The sequence below is a fragment of the Tribolium madens genome, unplaced genomic scaffold, assembly GCF_015345945.1.
Source record: "Tribolium madens isolate multiple individuals breed KSU strain unplaced genomic scaffold, Tmad_KSU_1.1 Scaffold_96;HRSCAF=242;Tcas5.2_LG5, whole genome shotgun sequence".
Classification (NCBI taxonomy): domain Eukaryota; kingdom Metazoa; phylum Arthropoda; class Insecta; order Coleoptera; family Tenebrionidae; genus Tribolium; species Tribolium madens.
In genome coordinates, this window is record NW_025401068.1 from 8,467,327 (window position 1) to 8,488,756 (window position 21,430).

At 34.2% G+C, this 21,430-nt stretch overlaps 4 protein-coding genes and 1 pseudogene across 4 annotated transcripts; 4 read left to right on the top strand and 1 right to left on the bottom strand.

The window, feature by feature from the left end:
* Positions 1-444: 444 nt before the first annotated feature.
* On the bottom strand, positions 445-3,222 carry LOC123013503 (ATPase family AAA domain-containing protein 3A homolog). The gene is made up of 8 exons (XM_044412058.1): positions 2,926-3,222; positions 2,350-2,824; positions 2,147-2,304; positions 1,847-2,097; positions 1,672-1,795; positions 1,331-1,622; positions 1,081-1,279; positions 445-1,030 (listed from the first exon to the last, which is right to left on the bottom strand). Exons 1-8 carry the CDS (start codon positions 3,140-3,142, stop codon positions 887-889), a joined length of 1,860 nt encoding a protein of 619 aa, XP_044267993.1. The 5' UTR covers positions 3,143-3,222; the 3' UTR covers positions 445-886.
* A 409-nt stretch (positions 3,223-3,631) lies between these two features.
* LOC123012853 (queuosine salvage protein) lies at positions 3,632-5,091 on the top strand. Its single transcript, XM_044411031.1, has 2 exons — positions 3,632-3,835; positions 3,886-5,091. The coding sequence occupies exons 1-2, from the start codon at positions 3,740-3,742 to the stop codon at positions 4,780-4,782; spliced, it is 993 nt and encodes a 330-aa protein (XP_044266966.1). The 5' UTR covers positions 3,632-3,739; the 3' UTR covers positions 4,783-5,091.
* A 125-nt stretch (positions 5,092-5,216) lies between these two features.
* Positions 5,217-6,717, top strand: LOC123012917 (hsp90 co-chaperone Cdc37). Its single transcript, XM_044411148.1, has 4 exons — positions 5,217-5,368; positions 5,425-5,715; positions 5,767-6,045; positions 6,101-6,717. Exons 1-4 carry the CDS (start codon positions 5,336-5,338, stop codon positions 6,602-6,604), a joined length of 1,107 nt encoding a protein of 368 aa, XP_044267083.1. The 5' UTR covers positions 5,217-5,335; the 3' UTR covers positions 6,605-6,717.
* A 492-nt stretch (positions 6,718-7,209) lies between these two features.
* LOC123013117 (probable signal peptidase complex subunit 2) lies at positions 7,210-8,215 on the top strand. Its single transcript, XM_044411465.1, has 5 exons — positions 7,210-7,330; positions 7,417-7,482; positions 7,532-7,665; positions 7,720-7,878; positions 7,932-8,215. The coding sequence occupies exons 1-5, from the start codon at positions 7,295-7,297 to the stop codon at positions 8,116-8,118; spliced, it is 582 nt and encodes a 193-aa protein (XP_044267400.1). The 5' UTR covers positions 7,210-7,294; the 3' UTR covers positions 8,119-8,215.
* Positions 8,216-14,922: 6,707 nt separating this feature from the next.
* Positions 14,923-17,009, top strand: LOC123012889 (annotated as a pseudogene).
* The last annotated feature ends 4,421 nt before the right edge of the window (positions 17,010-21,430 follow it).

The following is a 21,430-nucleotide window of genomic DNA, read 5'->3' on the forward strand; positions in this document are numbered from 1 at the left end:
AACGGAAGACGCCCCACCACCAATTAGTTACAAGGTTGGCCAAATCGTTAGCACTATGTAAATTCGAAAATTGACCGCAATAATACGAAAAAAAATATTATTTATTTATTGTTACGACCAAAACAATTACCAAAACCAAAAAAATATATAAACCATGCCGAATAAAAAAAATAGGACACCATAATTTCGACACTTGAAAATTCACTATAAAGTGAAACGTCAATTTAACAAAATCAACATGTCAGGAACATGTCTAACTACTAAGGGCCGTTTCACATATAAATGACCTTGCTGTCCCATTTTTTTGTCCAGCACGTTACATAACTTATTATGAAAGGAATGAAGAATTAATTGTTTTTCTGATAATTTTCAGACGTGCGAATAGCCCGTTTTGACGAGTTAAAGAATTACTTCACCAATAAAATCTAAAGATAAAAACAACAGGTCGTAAAAAGTATTTATTAAAGGAAGTCCAAATATCTTACAGTATTTTACATTGGACAATTTTTAAAATAGCAACAAAATCTTGACCTTGAATGCAGAGAACTTTAATATAAACTTCCCTGAGACGCATCCAATAATATCACAACAGAACATAACCATGAGCTGTAAAGATGTTTAAAAAATTGCATTTAAATATGAAAAAGTAATGCAATTATTTAACAATCTAATTTTGATGAATTAAATGCAAACCACTGGGTGAATAAATCACGCTACATGTATAAACATATAAACACGTCAGTAAACTTAAACCGTTTAATTTTGTTTACTTTTACAACAGACACAGAACTGATAAACGGCAGTGACTAAGTCAGTTCTGTGTTTGCTAGAATGCCAATTTAAAACTACCAGAGTACGAATGTATTACCCTATTTGGTGCTATAATCTATCTAACTTTCGCTGTATCTATCTCTTCCTCTTCTGACTGGCTAGATTTTGGCTTTGGCACTACAGGTGAATAGGAATCTTCCTTTTCGGAATGATATATACTCTTCGATTCCTTCTTTTCCTGTTCAGATTGCCACTCAACCTAAATCAACCAATAAATTTCAATTTCACACAAAATGAAAATTTTTATACCTTCTGCCTATGCTGCTTCACTGCATCTCTACACCTATCCAAAACCATTTTTTCGGTGAGAACGCCATCCTCAGACGCGTACGCCGCCGCCTGCCAAGCCACTCCCAACTTTGCTATTTCTCTACCAGACATGCCTTTGGTCATCCTCGCCATTTGGCTACACAAGGCCCCATAATCGAAATTATCAACTTTCAACCTCCTACATTCAAAAATTGTCAAACCACTAACTAGAAAAAATATTCCAGCATACCGCTTGCCCTCAGTCGCAGGCTCCAATACGAATTTATCAAAATAGAGACGAATTAATCGCTCGCGTTCCTCTAAACCGGGCAAACCAAATTGCACCATTTCATCAAGACGGTCATTCACTGCCCAGTCAAATTGCTCAGGGGTGTTTGAAGCAAGCACCAACATAAATTTTTGACTTTGTTCGCCAGTTCTGTACAAAAATGCGTTAAGTGTAGCACGCAGATCTTCAGAAATGTGTTCTGATGAACGTTTACGCAAGAACGCGTCCGCCTCGTCAACGAAAAGTAACAAACCTAATCAACAAAACTGATAAATTTTATTTCTTATAGAGGGATAACACACCTTTCCTGGTACTCTGAGCCCAATCAAAGACTTTATGAATTGCTGTAACACCATCCCGGCCCATGGGAGCCACATCACCGCCAGTCAAAATAGCATAATCCATACCTGAATGTTTTGCTAATCTCTAAAATAGAATTTCGTAAAAATGTGTATTACACAATTACGTAAAAATTACTTTTGCAAACATTGTTTTTCCTGTACCAGGAGGGCCATGCATTAGAATATTTCTATACATGCCTCTATTTTGTTTAGTATTTTTTGTAGCGATGGCAATGTCTCTAAGACGTTCTTCCAATTGTGGCGCTAAAACCACACCAGACAAAGCATCTTGCTGTTTTGTTCGAATTTTCTTTATAGCTTCTACGGGATGCTTTATTGTGTCAAGAAAAGAAAATCTTGATGTTTCTCTAACCAAAGACGGTTTTCCTGTTTAAAAGTACGTTAATTCACATTTTTTATACATTGGAGTTACAACCTAGTCGTGCTTCTATATAACGAGCAGTAACACTAGTAGCCCCTTTTGCTGAATAAACACCTAACGCTAAGAGAGACAATCCACCAGCAGCTGTTAAAACTTTATCCCAGTCTGTGAGCAAGGCGTGTACACCTGTCCCCAAAACAGATCCTGCAGTTCTATAAGTTGTATTAGAAAAAAACCAAAAACAATTTTTTCCTTACTTTATGCTCTCAAGTACAGTGACGCGATTTTCAGTAGCTTTTAGCCTGATTTGTTCAAGAGTCAAGTCGCGATTTTCCCTGTCAACTTTTGCTTTGGCCTTTAATTCAGCTTCAACTCTTTTCATTTCATTCTTGTGCCTCAATTCCATTTCATGCTCAATGGTCGCCTTCCTCATCGCTTCCTGTTTAGCAACTGACTCTTCTTGTCTTCTCAAATTTTCTTCATTCATCCTCTGCTGCTGGGCAAGCTGGTCATCATATCGCTTCCTGGCCAACTGATCCTGATACTGCGCTCTCGCCTGGTGCTGCTTCGTCTCCTCAACCAGCAATTTCCTCTTCTCCTCAGCTTCGGCCCTTTTGGCCTCAATCTGCATTTGAGCAATGTGCGCCTCATACTCCTTAATTTTCGCCTGCTGCTCGATATGTCTTGTGGTTTCTTGCAATTTGGATAATTCGAGTGCTTCCTTCGCATGTGCTGCAGTCAATAATCACAAATAACCAACGTGAACGTTATGCAACCAAAGGTTACAAGACATAACCTTCAAACTTGGACTCTTCATTTTTTTAACTACTTACATGATCTTTCAAGTTCTTTTGCTGCTTGAGCGGCTCGTTCCAAAGCTGTAGAATCGAATCTGTAAGCTTCCATTTGTCTTCTTTCAGCTTTGCTCAATTTTGGATCATTAGGGATATCACCACCGGCACCTCCACTCCCACCGGCCGGGGGTGCCCCAAACTGGGACATGTCAGGGGGCTGCTGATCGCGTCTGCCATAACCAAAAATCCACGACATTATTCACAATTATTTTCTATAAAATTTTCATCAAAAGAAAAACGTGACACAATTCTTAGGTTAAAGACGTTTTATGTCAAATGAACGACCGCAGAAGAATGCGTACGCATTTTTTGGCAGCCAATGTTGCATAATACCGCATGTGGAAATAAACCAAAATTTTATTGTATTAAAGTCATTATAATAATAATTAAGTATCTATACATGTTTGAAAGACCAAATTTATTTTCAATGTTTTTGCTTAAAGTTACATGCAATTACAATTTTAATTTTTTTTTAATAAAAATGTTTTTATATCTTCTGCACATGTGGTGCTTTACAAATGGATGCGCTTTTATTTTTTTATCTAAAAGATTTTGAAAATATTTTTTCAAATAAAGTGTTTTGTAAGTTTTTGTATTTTATTATCTTTTATTTATCTTTTTAATTTTTTCCGTGAATATTATTTTACATCATTATTGTTGATTTTCGCAGTACATCCATTGCAATAACCGAAAAACAAAAATCCCTATTTACTTCCTCTTCTAAATTTTTAACGACCGGCGATTTTACAAGTTTCAGCCTGAGGCTTCAGCATTAAAGCTAACATTATCAAAAATGGCATTATCACCTCGTGAATCTGGAAAGTTCGTTGCTTCACTTGGCAAAAACGTTAAAATCAAAGACGATGGTGTTAAAAAACTGGGGGACTTGGTAAGCCGCATTCCGAATAAAAACGCACATGTTCACATTTTTAACTTTAGCTGGTGAGCGAGATTGAAAGCGGGAAACTGTCCAGTGAGAATTTCAGTCAAGTTAAACTACATCCAAAATCAGATGATCCAAAAGCTCTTGACTGGTTATTTGTTGTTGACACTTTGAATTTTTGCTTCTGGCATCTAGAAACTGAAACTGGATGGACTGTGGAGGGCTACACTGGGTATTTTGCACTTTGTGCGGCTATTAATAGAGCCTTAAAAGAAAAAGTGGATATCTTAAATCCGAAATATTACTCTGAAGTCTCAGAAAAAGACCTCGCGAAAATATTCAGAAGCGACAATGATGTCCCAATTCCCCTCCTCCAAGAACGTGTCAAATGCTTGCATGAAGTTGGAAACGTCCTTCTTGAAAATTTTGATGGTTCCTTTGAAAATTGCGTCAAAAAAGCTGACAACAGCGCTGCAACTCTCTTGGATTTGATCGTTAACAATTTCAAATGCTTTAAAGACGAAGCTACTTACAAAGACAAGAAAATTGCGATTTACAAGAGAGCGCAAATTTTAATTGGCGACATTTGGGCGTGTTTCCATAACGAAGGAATTGGCCATTTTAAGGATATTGATGAAATAACGATGTTCGCAGATTACAGAATTCCACAAACACTGTTATACTTTGGTGTGTTTGAATACAGTGAGGATTTGAAGAAGAAATTGCAAGATAACAAAATTCTTGAAAACGGGGAAGAAGATGAAGTGGAAATTAGAGCTTGTTCGATACATGCAGTGGAATTGTTAAAAGAACACGCCAACAAAAAACTTACTGATAAGAAAATAAACGCGATTTTAATTGACCATTTCTTATGGGACTTTAGACGCGAACATAATAAGGAAATTGTGGAGAAGAAGTTACCGTTCCACAAAACGTTTTCCATTTATTACTAACTAAGGAAAATCAAACGGAAATATCAAGTTTTTGAATAGGAATTAAGCGACTCGTACTAATTAATGTAAGATTTTCAGCGAGCAGTTGGCCATGAAATTAAAAAAAAAAACTTTCTGGTGGTAGTCAGGGATACAAAGCAAAAACGTATTTATCTATGGTATTTATTGACCAATCAACATCAAAAAAACTTTTTCATTGCCAAATATTCTGTCATATATTTTATTACTTGAAATAGTTGTATGGAAAAATCACTAAGATTAAGATTATAAATTGTTTCATTGTTTTTAGAATAAAAATCTTAGAATACATTTTTATCTTTCTTATTAAATTTCCTACGAATTAAAAATAGAACTTAAAGATTGTACTGTTGGAGAATTTTCTGGAATTTTGATCACTCTGTAGATATTTCCCATGATCCTCCAGTGTGTCGACTTTTCGCGAAAACAAAACAGAGGGCGGAGAAACTCAAGAGTGACGTTTGTTTATTTCAAAAGTGCAAGTGTTTTATTGTTGCATTTTATTAGAAAAATCTAAATTTTTGCATTCATCGTCATGGTGGATTACAGCAAGTGGAAGAATATTGAGGTATGAAGCCTCCAAAAAAAATTAAAGAATTGAGGTTAGAAACAGCTTCTTTTCAGATTTCTGATGATGAAGATGAGACTCATCCAAACATCGACACACCTTCACTGTTCCGTTGGAGGCATCAGGCCAGAGTTGAACGCATGGAAGAAATGAAGAAAGAAGCGGAAGAAATTAAGAAGAAAAAAGAGGAAACTCAGCGAAAGGTGTCACAAGCCAAAGAGAAGTTGGCGGAAGCTGAGAAGGCTGGAGATGCGAATTTGAAGGAACTTAAAGATTCTCTAGCAGCGTTGGAGAAGGAAGTGGAAGCGATCAGGAAGAAACAGGAAGAACATGAGAAGAAAGAAAAAGTTTGCATGAATTTCTTAGTGCTTATAAAATATTTATCTTATTATTTACAGATGGCTCCTTGGAACGTGGACACAATTAGTCAACCAGGTTTTGCAAAGACTGTTATTAATAAGAAAGCTCCTAGACCGAAGGATGAACAATTAACAGATGAAGAAAAAGAAAGTCGCATGAAAAATTTTGTTAAAGAAAATGAGAAGAATTTAAAACATTTTGGCATGTTGAGACGTTATGAGGACTCTCGTGCATTTCTCAGGGAACATCTAGAATTGGTTTGTGAAGATACAGCTAATTATCTTGTTATATGGTGCATCAATTTAGAAATGGAAGAGGTACGTTTTAATAATACATTTGTCAGCAGTTATCACTAATTCTTCTTTTATTTAGAAACATGACCTAATGGAACATGTAGCCCATCAGACCATCTGCATGCAGTACATTCTGGAATTAGCCAAACAATTAGATTATGACCCTCGTGGATGCGTGGACCCATTCTTCTCAAAAATACAAATAGCTGATCCTTCGTACAAAAAATCGTTTGATGATGAATTAGACCAGTTTAAAGACAGAATTAGACGACGTGCAGCTGAAAAAATTGAAGAAGCCATAAAAGAAGCTGAGGAGGAAGAGAGAAAAGCAAGAATAGGGCCAGGAGGCTTAGATCAGCTTGAGGTTTTAGAAAGTCTTCCAGAAAAATTAAGGAAATGTTTTGAAACACAAGACATTCAAATGTTGCAAGACACAATAAAGGAAATGGATGAAGAAGAAGCCAATTATCACATGAAGAGATGTGTTGCTGCTGGACTTTGGATTCCTGATGCCAAAAAGAAAGAAGCTGAAGCTGTAGGTGAAGATGAGGCTGGAACTTCTGATGAGCAGTCAAAACCCTAAAATCACTTGCTTTACAATTTTTGTTATTTAGCCTTTATTTCCTAAGAATGCAAATTTATTGTATTAATTTATTAGGAATGCTTGAAGATGATTAAATTTCTTTACAAAAAGTATCTTTTTTTTAATTAAAATATTTTACAACTTAATAAACATTAAAACTTTTTATTCAATCAAGTAAACTATTTTTTAAGGTGATTTTTTTGTCGTTTTTTTAAGTTTTCACCACGGGAAATCGAAATATCTAATAATAACTCTAAATGATTGTGACAAAAAATATTTTGGCAACACTGAATTGGCCATCTCGTGAATTATAATAATTTTTTATAAATTAAAATTTTAAATTTGTAGCCAACGTGCCGACAAAAATCACTGTCATTATAAGTACGGATACAGTAGCTCAATATTTTGTCTAACAATTTTTTATTTCCAGGAAGTAAATAGAGAGCATTTTAAACATCTTTTGTAGAATAAAAATAAATAAATTTTTACCTTTAAATTGAAATAACCAAAGGTTGGTTGGTAATCCTAGGAGAATTCTCGGACGCGTCTATTCTTGGTATCCATTATTCTCGACTGCGCAACATACATTTTTTGACATTCTGACGCATCGCATATCGCATATTGTTTGACGTGTCTCAAAAACAAGACACGACAACAGCATATAAAAAATTTAATAATATAATTAAAAATATGGCTCCAAAAGAAAATAAAGAAAAGGATGATAAGGTACAGTTCAAATAAGTAAACATTTTTTTTATTTAAATATGAAAATAAATTGTTAAATTCATTTCATAACCTTACTCTTATTGCAGCCTGTTAAAATAAATAAATGGGACGGTTCAGCAGTAAAAAACGCCATCGATGATGCAGTAAAAGAAGTATGATTTTCGCTAATTTCAGTTCATTGTTGTAATTACGATTTTATAGGTACTTACTAAAAAGTATCATTATGTAGAAAATTTTAAATTGATGGATGGGCGCCTTGTAATTTGTAGTATTGCAGTCGGAGTTGCCATGTTCGCTTTACTTTGGGATTACTTATATCCTTTTCCACTTTCTAAGTAAGAATCTTAAGTAATTCATCGCTTTGTAAATACTTAATGCGGTTTTCTTAGGCCTGTATTAATATTTTGTGTCGGCACTTATTTCACAATGATGGGCATTTTAACGTTGTACACCATGTATGTAGAAAAGGGTATTTTCGCGGTTTGTGTGCAGAAGAAGGATGGGCAGAAAAATGATAACATATGGGAAGCTAGCTCATATTTAAAAAAGTGGGTTTTATTTAATTAAAACAAAGTATATAATTATTTACTATTTATTTTAGATATGATGATAAATATAAACTAGTTCTTACATTTAAAGATGGTAAAACTGGGGCTTTCAGAGAGACAAGCTTAAAGAAGAGTGTTGCAAATTTTGTGGACGTCAATGGTAGTGTAGTACATGAAATTGTAGAAAATGAAGTTTCAAAGCTACACAATTCTCTGTTGAATGAACGTAAAGATAAATAGCTCTCGTGGTTGTCATGTCAGCAAGGCATTTATTGCATAATTCCATAATTCCTTGAGTTGTAAATTTCTCTAATACATTACTTTTTTAGTACAGTGATTTATTTATTTTTGTTCATAAACGCCTTTCTACGCACAAAACAAGTTAACTGTTTTTACAACTGCGATTTATTAAATAACGTAGTCATAAAATTTCAAGTTACATAACTGTATCAATTTCTATTAGAAAAAATAAAAAATATGGAGGTTTATCAAAATTGTTTTTTTTTTGTTCATAGAAAAGCAAAATCCCATAAGATTTTTCTCTTCTCTCAAGAAAAGACAGATGATTTTAGAATGCAGTTACAATACATAAGTATTTGAATTTAAGAACACCAAAAGCAACCAATAAATTACTGTCTCTAAAATATCCTTGCATTTTGAAAACTCTTACAAATAGCCTTTTCACCCTATTAAACACATAAGTGAAAAAGCGGATAAGCAGCTAAATAGTGCGATGTGTACAAAATTGCGGAACAATTAAGACAAAAAAGAAATACAAGGAAGTGTGCTTTCCTTTGTTTTTTCTTCAGTTTCAGTTTTCAATTAGAACATTGGAAAAGCTAACATAAATCTAAAATTTCATCATCAATTCATAATCAATTTATTTTTTATTAGAAATTAATATTAATTTTATACTTTACTTGCTCAGTTTTTATCTTTTTGCGAGCTTTTTGAAGGAATTGACTAACACAAAGCTCCTTCTCCGAAATGTGTAAACAAAAAGTAATTCAAAATTATTTTGATGAAAATAGTCAGTGATTACCCGATTGAAAAAAAAGCACCTGCCTGATGAGTCTGCCAGATTGTTCTGTAGTGGAATTATGGAAGTTAAGACGCTCTATCAGTGGTGCGTGTACCAGATAGGATCTAAACTCAAGACATTGCTCCTTACGGCTCAACAGAGCGTATCTCCCCTGACTACCTCATTACACGTGACAATTGCACTAAACGTAATTTCCTAGATCATGGACTTTTAATTCTGCAAATCCCTAAAGTACACTTTGGCATGTCCCCAGCATTTCCCGGGAATTCTCAGCATCACCTCAATTAAATCACCATCATCATGCTGGAGCTTTGAYACACGAAGGTCTTAATAATCACAAATTACAAGGGTTTTTCCGTTTGTGTATTTTTTTTCAAATCTTAGAAAGACAGCAAAGGAATTCAATTAAGTTGAGCACCCCCTTTTGAATGAGAAAAAGGGGAGTCGCGCTTGGGAAACCAAGGATGGCAATTATATCGTAATGCACCTGCTTATTGTATTAAATAAGCTGAAAGTTTAAGAAAATAATGAAAGATTAACATTGTTGATAATGAATTAAAGAAAAACTAGCAATTATAACCCGAGAATTCCTTCCTTTGTTACGATTTAACTGTTCTGATTCGTGACTTAAACAAAACACGCAATTTTAAACGTTTTTACATTAGGAGCAGGAAAATGAAAATTAAATAATTAATTTGTTAGCAAATTTTTTAAGGAACAATTAATTTTAAATAACTAAAGCACAAAGGTATGAAATATTTACTTTTAAAGTTATGAAATTTTATTAACAAATCAGTGATTATTCTCCGAACAATAAAGAACAACACTTTGTTCTAGTAGTAACTGTTTATTTATTTTTCCATTGGAAAGTCTAATTTTTGTTATCTGTAAAATATGCGGGCAATATTAATTTTACATGCCTACACGAAGAAAATGTTTAAATCGAAACTTTAATAAATTTAAAAAAAAGCTATAAATTTTGCACAAATTATAATGCCTATTTCAGCATGCAAATGAGTCTTTTAAGCATTTTCGAGGTCGAGCAATATTCAAATAATATATTTCTAAAATCTGTAATAATTACATTTTTGCAGGTAGATTTTTAGCAATTTATAAATAGAACTTAACAATAAATTCGCAATGACATCACCATCGTAAAACAGTAGGTTTAAGCGGAAGTTATAATTTTTTCCCTAATGGATGGAATTTTTTATTTAAGTTTTTAATTATACAATCAAGAAATTAAAATCATTGGTCGAAGCTTTATTCAAATTACATACGCAGGAATTCTGATATTCCTCTTCGCTCAAAATTACCTCTTCACATAACAAAAGTATTACTGCTGTATGTACATACTGTACTATAACGAAGTAACCTCCCGGCGACTCCATTATTTACAGATAAAATCATTACTACATTATAATCATTTACCATTCATTTAACTCTCATCCTGCAGTCAATAATGAGCTTGAGTGTGGGCTGATCTTAGTGAGTGGCTCTTAGCTACCTGCTTTCTTAAAAGGATATTTTCTAAAAGCTGATATCGGGAAGCTTACCTGCATTCGTAGTCTTACAGCTTCTTCCTGGAAATAAAGCTGCTGTTGCAAAAATAAGCGGRTCATTCGACGTATCCTTGCATGAAAACCGGATCCATCCACTGCTATACGTCAACACTCATCACTAAATAATACAGGATGAGTGATATCATTAATTTGCATCAAGTACCTTGATGTCTATTCAAAAAAAACAAACAAAGTGACCAGGATCAAGTATAGTTTTAATTTAATGGAACGTTAAACATTTCCTGAGAAAACACCTCTTTTGTATTTTATTATTTATGCCTTGTTAAATTTAATTAAAAGTTTAGTAATCACTGTGCTCATATTTAATTGCCATATTCCCAAAATAATTGTAAAAGATAATCATTGATTATTTGGAAATATTTCAAACCCTGAACTTGGTTTATATGGCATATTTTTCAATTTCATGAGTTAATTAAACAACTTCCCCGGAGTTGTGCTTCATGGTCAGGATCATGACAAAACACTATAATTTTATGTTAAATGTATTTTACCACTTTTACACCCAACCTGAGACAAATTAAAAAATTGAAAACATAAACATAGACACGAGTAGCTATATCAGATTGTAAGCACAAATCGTTTTATCGTTTGAAGAATTCCTCTTGAGAAAAATTTTTACGCTTGAATGGACGTAATGGAACTGATTCCTCGTTTTGATGATGTAACAATTTTGTTCATGCTGCTTGACAGTTATGGCCAAACAGCCAACAATTTTTTTATTTTTCCACTATTATTTTTTTTGTTGCTTGTTTTTTTGTTGTCATCGTAAAATTTTTCACGACTGCTGAAAAATCTCTTACTATTTGTCGTCAATCTGGAATGTTATTGTGAGGAAAAAGCACCATTTTTATGTGGTAATCGCGACCATCACAATCCCAAATCTTATGCAAGCTTCGTTTAAGGTTTCTGAGAAAGTTTCAATATGCTTATTCTTTTATTTGAAAACGTGCAGCTCTAATGAGATTTTATGGTGAATACGGTCCTGGTAAAATAGCCTAGCGGAACTAAAACCACATTTTAATGTTTTTATAAAAGTTCATTACCCTAAGAGCATCAGTCACAAAGTTACTTTTTAAGCATTACGACGCAATTATTATTTTTAACAGAACTAGAAAAATCACGGAGGTATATCGTCATAATGACCATAATCAGAGAATAGAGATTTTGTTTTTTTTTTCCTAACTAAAACTAAAATTCTATTTGTGCTTAACTAAATAATAAATTAGAGACAAGACGGACTCCTCCCAACCGCTCTAGGAAATACACACTTATTTTTTTCTCGACACGATCAATCACGAAAGCTTTTAATAACTTTCGGATTTAATGGCGGACACCTTTCTCTTCTCTAATTACCTTAAAGCGATAGTTGTTACTGAGTAAAATTACATTACAAGTCCAGCAAAACAATTTTGCACTTGTGTTAGCGACTCGAATTAAAACATTAATATCGTACATCTTTCCTTAATTGTTATTTGTAACAGTCATAAATTTCAAAAAATCTTAATGACTCATATGAGGTTCTGGCTCTTGATACAATTTCCATATTTAACAAATGGGAAAGGAAGCTGAACACAATGGCCTTTCTGCACTTGCTGTTGAAATAAATGGTAAATAGCTTTTTGCATGCGATTTACCGTTTTACAAGAAAATAACGTTCCGTTAAATCGGCGAAATTTTGCGCTTTCTTCACAAAAGTGCAGGCAAATCGGTTCACTCGCTTCGAAATTCTTCGATATGATAAATTGTAATTATGCACATGTTCTCGTTAAAATGGTTTACAGTGATTAGTATTCGAATTCCAACGTTTCATTAATCTTCAGTTTATTGTAATTGGAACGTTTCCCGCAACTTCGGATCCATTCCTGCTTCCTCTGGAATTTTATAGGAAACGGATCAATTAGCGTTTTCGTGCGGCCGGTATTATCGTTTCCTGTGGTATTCGGTTTGCAAATTTATTTAAAACAGGCACATCCGAGCATAAATTATGATTGTCGTTATCAGAGAGTATTTATACAGCAGCATTGTGATATTCCCATACTGGTTGCACCTTAGATGCTACCACAGAAAGGAAGTATTCTCATTCCCAAGAGAATAATGGCCTTTCATCTGCACATAATATAATAATGTTACAATAAAAAAACCAGTTCCTCTTCAATAGTGCCGCATGTACAAGTGTACTTGTCGGCTACGTGGAGCCCGACTTTTTGTAGACATTTCGAGTAATTTAATTAAAGATATCCACAAACTTAGGCTAATCGCGTAATTGACTAATTAGTCTTAGCACCGTTTCCTTCTTCCTAAAAGAGAGCCGATATTTTCGAAAATAACGAGCTTAATTAAGCTGGAAGTACTGCAGACCTAGTTACGATTCAGGCTTTCGCCTTGTCGACTCGCTTAATCAACCCTCGCCGATTAAAACGGTATCAAGTCTTCGTATTCTAGACGTACCTAAACTACCATCAATGAAATTTCAGTCAACTTCACAATAAAAATGTTTCCGCAAGCAAATCAAAAAATCGCTCCAAACAGTTACATTTTATTTCAGCTTGGCTAAATCCGAACAGTTTTATAGAATTACATGCCATGCTTGGCTGCGCAGTTTGTTTCATTTAGGTTTTACATTTGGTCGAATTGAAGCACGCACTTGGCTTATCTTGAAAGAGATCCACTTGGTTTAATTGGTGATGGTAAAACGCATATATTTCTGTTAATTCAAGTAATTATGAAAAGGCTGTCACGCCTTGTACATGTTTGAGTACAATACGCTCATCATCTGTCATCCAGAACTGGTGCCTCTGTTTGCATCACTTTAATTCTTCGGACAAAAGCTCAAACAAACACGCAACAGTTGTGGCATTGATGAAGAATGCAAGGATTCAGTTTTATTGTAGCCACGGAGCGTAATCTAACGCGTGAACAGCTCGAATAAACTATTCAAACTTCTTCCTTCTTAAATCGGCACATTTTGTATGCCCCTTGCAGCAAAGATCTTCCATCAGAAAAGGTCATCACAAGGTTTCCTTCCACAGCCGAATCAACACCATTTTTTTTACAATAAAAGTTGCTGGTTTTAGTCATAATAAAGCTGCGTTCGTGGATACAGGGTTCGCCAAGTGAAGTGCAACCAAGCAAGTTTCTTATGATTTTTATTTCTAATTCACTCGAAATATTAAAAAAAATCAAATGAATTAAAAATGCTTTGGATTGGTGGATTTAAAAGTCTGGAAACTTTGTTGCGCAAGCAGAAGTAAATTCTTGGCTTGCATTTTTTGGTAAGGTATTGTCAGCACGTGACATTTTTCCCTGAGACGAAAGTTGTGGGACACCTGTGTATGGTTCGCATAAAATCATTCTGTCCTCTGACCAGGTTACACTTTGTACTATTGCAAACTTGAAGAATTTTAAGTTATCCTTATTGAAGCACTATCCCTTCAAAAAGGACTAAATTACCTGCTCTTTCTATTGTCTTCAAAACAGCGACTGCTGGTTACACTGGACAAAAATGCTTTTGTACTTACTACCATTTTAAAATAAAATTTATAAAATTTTAACCATCTTGCGAGTTAGATATACCTTAAGTTATTTAGTAAGTTACCACCCTTAAACTTGCTGTTTCGAGGAAAAATATCGAGCCTTTTTTCCTCTGAAGAAATTATTAAAAGAAAATTAAGAACATTAGAAATGGGGTGTTAATTTGACTATTAAATAACAATTTTCCAGTTACGATTTACACTCACTTTATCTTTTTCTTTTGGTTGCTTTTTTGTTGTATGTTCTGTAAAACGTGATATTTTCTATCTATTTCTAATTTGGTTTTGGCTGTTAGTTCTCTTGGCTCTTCCATTGATAAATCAAAGATTATTCCTGACATATTCTTTGCTAACTTTTAACTTAAAAGAAGCCATTACACTTGACTTTGTTGCTATAACCTGCATAAGGTTCCAATATCGGCAAGTCGTTGATAAGAGTTATATTTAGCCATATTATAGTGACAATATAAAGTTCACGCAATTGTCGCAATACGACGAAGCATAAGCCGTCACCTTCTTGCTTTATTCGAGCTTTGCCACTTTTCCGATGTAGTGTTCCAGGTAGTACGTCTTCTTCGTAATTAAATTTAATTGTCTTGGAGTGGCATTTAGAAAGCCTCCTCGACTAATTCCTGCAAACCCGAGCATTTCGTGAAGACCTGGGACCAAATTTATGTCGGAAGATTTGCTTCTCACGAGTTCACGAATAACAGTCTTGGTCATTGTTGTTGTTTCGTAATCGTGGCCCCGAATCTTTGGAAAGCGTTTGGTGTCGATTTGGCTCTTCCTCGTTGCGTTTGTCCGGTTTTGCCAATGTGGCTTTSGTTTTTTGGTGGTGATTGAAAGCCGATGGTAGTGTTCCGTGCGAGTTGTCGCAAGCTAGCAATGGATGACTAATAACCCATCAGCGCAGTGTCACGGTACCAACCAGAGGAGCTACAGGTGCAATGTCCTCCCAGGTGAGGGGCAGGGGCAACCTACCTGTCGCTCGCACACTGGCCACAACAGTCAGTGTGAGTCAGTCCGCGATTGTGTTGAGACGTTTTCCTAGTGGACGTGTGAGCATAGGCCTGCGAATGGCACTGGAAGAATTCACGGGGTTCTTCGCACTCCCGTGGACTTTGAGTGCCATCCTCAGAGCCTTTGTCCGCCCTCGGCGCGCCCAGCCGTCCTAGCACTCCGGTGCTTGCGGTAATGCAAATCATTATCTGACGTCAGAATTGTTGCCGTTTAGTTCTAGGAAATGTGGTGAGTGTCGTGGTGTGGCCAGCTGCAGGACGGCTTCGACGATGACGCTCCAATCTCTTCAGCGTCAGTTGGACGCTGCGGCATTCTTGCCTGGCCGACTAACGGGACTCCCCAGGTACTATTCCCAACAATTACACTTTTGCCTACACCAGATGGACGCTTTGTCCATGCWGGCCAATCAAACGATGGGCATTTAAACACCAAAGGGTTTCATGCCTCCGGCATCAAAAACGCGATGTCAAATTTCTCTTAGTAATGTTGTATTAATAGCACCGGTGATTAAACATTTTTATACAATTCTGTTTCGTCAAAAATAAACAATATTATTTCCTTTCATTAGACTCGAATTATATAACTCTTGCTCAGATTATATATCATTATCTTTTAACGACATCAAACAATTCACGTCTTTTTCTATATTCAAAAACAATGGGAACAAGTACTACCTGTGAAGTTTTTCAGTTCGCATAGCAATATGTATTATTCATTTTTTCGCATGGGAAAAGCTAGACTTAATTAACTTYAGGAATATTTACTCAAGATTATCTAAAATTAAACAATAAATAATAACAAAAATATTCATTCCAACGGCCTTGGACGCTATATAATTGCCCATGGATTCCGATCCATCTACGAACCTATTATTACCCATGCTATGCTTGAGCAACAAAAGGGAAAATAGATTTCTACCACCAGAACTCGGTGTCACTTCTACAGGGTGAGCCAAGCCAAAGCAAACCTGACAAAAATAAACAACCGTTGAAGAACAACCAGTTTTTGCAACACTATCTAATCAAGGACTCCTTCAAATTCACGTTAAAAAATTAAAAGTGTGTAATTTCAAGTGAACGTAACTYAAATACTAATTTATTTAACATTCAACATAGAGCTTTTTAAAGCATTGAAATTACGAAAATGAAACACAAAAAATCGAATATTTACGTCTTGGATAACTTGTGACTTAATACTAATACAATATTATACACGAAAATACAAATTCTTTGTGTTTATTCAATTCTCATCATTCTCGTCGCGTCCTTAATGACTCCATTTTTTAATTTTTTAATGATTGAAATAACAAAGCTGAAATTCTCGGACATAGGTATTCAAAGCAAAGACCCCAAATTAAGTATAATAAGCAATCTAATTATTCATTTACATAAATATACCATTTTGCTCCCAAGTTACGATTGGTGGTACCGTAAGAATCCATTCAAGGTGAATTTCATTTTCACAAAGTGCTATAAATTTTGACTAATGATCTGTACATAGAATGCAACCGAAAGGAAAATTATGTTGTGACATGCCTAATAAGGGTACAGTGGTGTGCTGCATTTATCATGCCGAGCGACCACTGGTTATCGTATGTTTATGGTACTACTTCTCCTATCTAATGTTGTTTATTTATCGTTACGTAAACTGCAAAACTACCTCTTTGTGACTGGTTTAAAGCTTCGGCAAAGTAACTGAATTGTTTGTTTATTTATTTCGCACCCGCATGGAGTTTTGCTAAAAGAACTCGCAGATGACTGTTAGTTTCTTATCAAGTTTTGATAAGGAGGACATTGCTGCGGGTGACATATGCTCCTCGATAGTTTGTTTGAGAATAATCAACAATTTTCAATTAAAAAATGCCGGATACGCAGATGGTACAATATTTGTATTCCACAATCCGTTTATACAAATAGATATCATTATTACGTTTCAMATTTTAATTGTTTTAATTTTCAGAAASAARMWRSWWRCYWMCMYMSWSASTKWSWYWRWYWWKTYKKTYSWWWYWAAWWWAWWTWKYTKRMTSAWWYWKWTWRWKWAAGKRARRKMWATWWWTAAWKAAWKRWWKGTATATTTGTCAAAGAAAAATTTTCAAATGAGTTTGACCTGAATGTTTGTGTTTGGCTATACAAGCAGACCATGTCTTACAGATTTTACCAAAAAAGGAACCGATTCTTGAAAATTTATTCATAGATTACTAACACAACTGAGGATATGAATTTAAATTCKTGTTTTGCGCACATTACCAGGCAACTCTGTGATGATTTTGGATCTATTCAAAATAAGTTTCAGATTTTGTTCGCAACTAACAATTTCATGTTTTTTTCTTTTCGATGATAAGTCTGGTTGGTTTAGTCGTAACCAGAAATATTTGGGATTGGGGGTTTAAGCAGCCTTGCGGTCGGCCGTAATAATTTTTCACTACTGGTGCTRCTACCCTGAAGATTTACAAAAGAGCCGTATTCATGAATTTTCGTGGTAGGCTTTTAATTTATTACAGGCAAAAATTTGGAAATTTATATATTAATTTAATATTAAAGTGATAATGCAGATTGGTAAAGAAACAATCTCAAAATATAGCCGAAATTAAAATTAATTTAATTTTTTTATGAAAGCCCAAAAAACAAATTTCTGTTACGGACCATCTCCTCCTACAAACCTTTGCAAATAAAGAAATCGCCGAAATGGATGATGTTTCAAGTCACGTGGTTTAAAATAGACCAAATAGTAACCTATCACATTTGAGGTCAAGTGAGAAAGATTTACCAGTTAATACATATAAAAAATTACAATTTTTATAAAAAAGTACAATTTTTATACCAACTGATAAAACAGACATTGCCTTTTTTATTTTTACTTTTCAACTGTTTATAGAGTTATATAGGTTGGTTTCTACAACTTTTAAATTGAATCAAGTTGCAAATATAAAAATATTAGTTAGTCATTAGCCAAAAAAAAATTAAGCACTTACGAGTAATTAACGTCCTTTATGATAATTTTGGGTATAGTGCATTTTGAGTCTTTTCGAGTAGGTAAATCTTAAAAAAAAACAGTTCCATACCCTGTAGGTATATTATATTTAATTAGAAAGAAGTTATATCTTTTAAATTTGGAAATATTTGTAAATAATAATGTTTTTATAGAGGAGATAACAGAGCACTGTTGTAAGTGTTGTATAGGCTATAGACATATATTTTTTGCTTCTTGGCTTGTCGTGAATATTTTTAAATCGTTTTGACTTTAACAAGTCTTCATTTTTCTTTCATATATTCTTGTAATTTCATTAAACGATTCGTTGTAAATTTTCATTTCAGGTTTAGCAACAACTTGTAATTGGACTGTGTTCGACCTTTTCCCAATCGGAAGCTACAATTAAATCCATCACGATTTTAAAAATTCATATTTATAGTCACTGTTTATTGCAATCGAATGAGATTAGCCTCGGTTATCTCTTTATTAGTGTAATAATTTTCTTCCTGAGTCATGAGATAAAAAACAAAAACTAAATCAAAGATTTCATCATTTTATTTACACTCTTTGAAGGCACAAAGGAACGGATAAAAGCGGTAATAATAATAGAAGTCTTAAACCTCTGTAACGACTGTTGTTCTAAGTTATTAGCTCATGGTTACTAGGAGCATCCGTCTTATTCTAGCATCGATTTCCCTAGAGTCGCGCCCCGAAGTTGCCATCAGTCCAGTTCAGCAGGAAGTATTTTCGTCTCGAGTCCGGTATTTCATCTTTGTTCCAGATAGTGTTAAACCTGAATCCGGTCTACGCATAGCATATGCTGTTCTTCGTCAAAAGCACTCTGGTCTTGGCAATGGCCGTGTAAGATGCAGACGTTCCGCTTCAGTCGACGAGCGTCCGGGAAACGCGCTCGGAGTTGTCAGTCCGTAACACGACGCCCCCCGATGACCCCCGCGCCTGTTCCGCTCCGGTGGCCGTCCGGGCCCGCATGACCATCTCATTATCCCACCAGGTACGAAAAGGTACGCCACTGCGACCGGAAAACATGCAACAACACTGATCATCGCCATGTTTCGTGATTGCCGGTTCTTCGACTCCGGGACGATGTGATGTCTCCATTTTAGCGAACGGAATTCGAGCACAGAAAAATGCATTCCAAGGCGGCGCGGGAAAAACCGACCGGAAGGCAAATAAACGACGGGAATGGGTTTTATTTTGCGAGTGATTGCACTTTGAACGGATCAGGCCTGTTTGGAGAACTGTAATGTGGAGAGGAGTTGAGGAAAGACAAGATTTACAACACTATTTGCAGATGGAACTAGATATGAAACTTAATATTCGCATAGTGGTAATAATAACTTTATAAGGATTCGTGAGACAAGTTTGTTTCTTCGTAATTAACTTATTGTTACGTGTCATTTTTACTTTTTCAAAAAAATATACCTATTTAGAATCTCTTCTTGCTAAAAATTTTAATTCACAAAGTGGGATCATTAAAAATCCATTTTAAACTTTTTTAGATAATTACCAATTTTGTCATTACAAAACATAAACAGTACAATAGAAAAACGATTTACATTCATGTACATTTTTGATTTCGATTTTCATGGATAGTATAGTAGTATAACTACGAAAGTATTGTAAAGTCTGTTTTTTCTTTAAATGGAAATTACCAAGTCAAAATTTTGGTGAAAAAATTGGTAGCGGCTTATCTCCATAGCCACAAATCTTGTTTGTTTTTTGTTTTTGTTCCTAGAAATTTTGTTAAAAAAATGGTGCTTGTTTGGTCTCTGTAAGCCTTTAAAATCGAATACCTGAGGACAGACATCACTACTTAATGAAATATATTTTTTTTAATCTCTATTATAACATCTATAAAATGTATATGTATATCTCTTGAAATAGTAAACAGATATTTAATAAGTGTGTTTATCACAACTTCGCCAAATAAGACCCTTAAATTTAATATATTTTTTATAACCTACCTACAATATTTAATATCTATCATTTTTTTAACAATTTTAAAGATACACACTTTTTATTCTTTTTAGATAAAATAAACATCTTCAAATCTAATTTCTCGACTTATTATATTACGTATTTGTATTAAAAAAAAACAAGTTTTCCTATTTCAGTAATAATTTAATTTGTAATAGAAATAATACTTGACGTTTACACACTTCATTACAAGTTTTAATTGGCAGTAAATATAAGTAAACATCTCAGTAAAATTATAATTTGTGTACCTACAAAAATAAACCATTTATGTTATATTTCGGTCTTTTTTTTTCCATCACCTAGTATACATTAGGAAGTCCTAAAGCGAAAACCCGACACTCCTTGTATGGTATTTCATTGTGTTTTTACTAGAGCACTAGTTTATGGCACACCTCTTTGATATTAAGAGCTGCACCACTCTGTGATTTTTTTGACATTTACGTCACTTAAGTATTACATTACCACTGACATTACTTGACGTAAGAAACTTATGAATGACAATAACATTTTACGATAAATATCTGAAACAGTTAATTTAATATAGCGRTTCTTAAATCCCACACAGTTGCATCAAAATCAATCTATATTTGTTTTAATAAGGCATTTAATAGTGATCGATCTGCAACAAAAAACTTTAAAACTATAGGTGTGTGTAATATTGGTTGACAACTTAAATGCTACGTGAAGAAATGAATATTAATTTATTAATAGGATAATAAATCATGGTCCAGTCTAAACAGGTGTGCAGCCTTCCCACAGAACAATTAATTTCAAACAAATATCAGAGCGAGTGGAAACAGTTATCAATAATTTTTACACCTATTGCAAAAATTTTAATTACGTTAAATGCAAACCCGAACAGGCGGTTTAAACGTAGTCACTAGTCAGCGACCGTTAGTTAAAAATTAGAAATTTTACTTACTACTTAAATTAACTACTGAAATAGAATTTTTCCGCGTTGTTACGCTTTTTAGATATTGACCCACTCTAAAATATTTCGAAACCGAGTCTGTCACTCTTTTTTATATTTTTTATTCCAAGAAGAAAATTAGGAAATTTATTGTTATTTTTTTTATGAACCGTAGCCGATACTAATTTTCAATAGCACAGTTAATGCAGCGAACAGGCGTCCCTGTATACAAATTAAAACTATATACTTGAAGAATTAAACCGTCCCAATTACTCGAAAAAGTATATTTGAATTGGTGACAGGAATTTATAGGCAAATGGAGGCGAAATTACACGTTTTAATGTTTAAGCCAAAATTTACGCCTCCACATTAGACACCCACAAAAATCGACGTAGACAATCACCACATGAACAGAAGTTTAGTTGGCGTTTGTACTTTTTAATTAGTTTATTAACTACTGAAATGTCAATGATGCTTTGGTAATTAGTAGGTACCT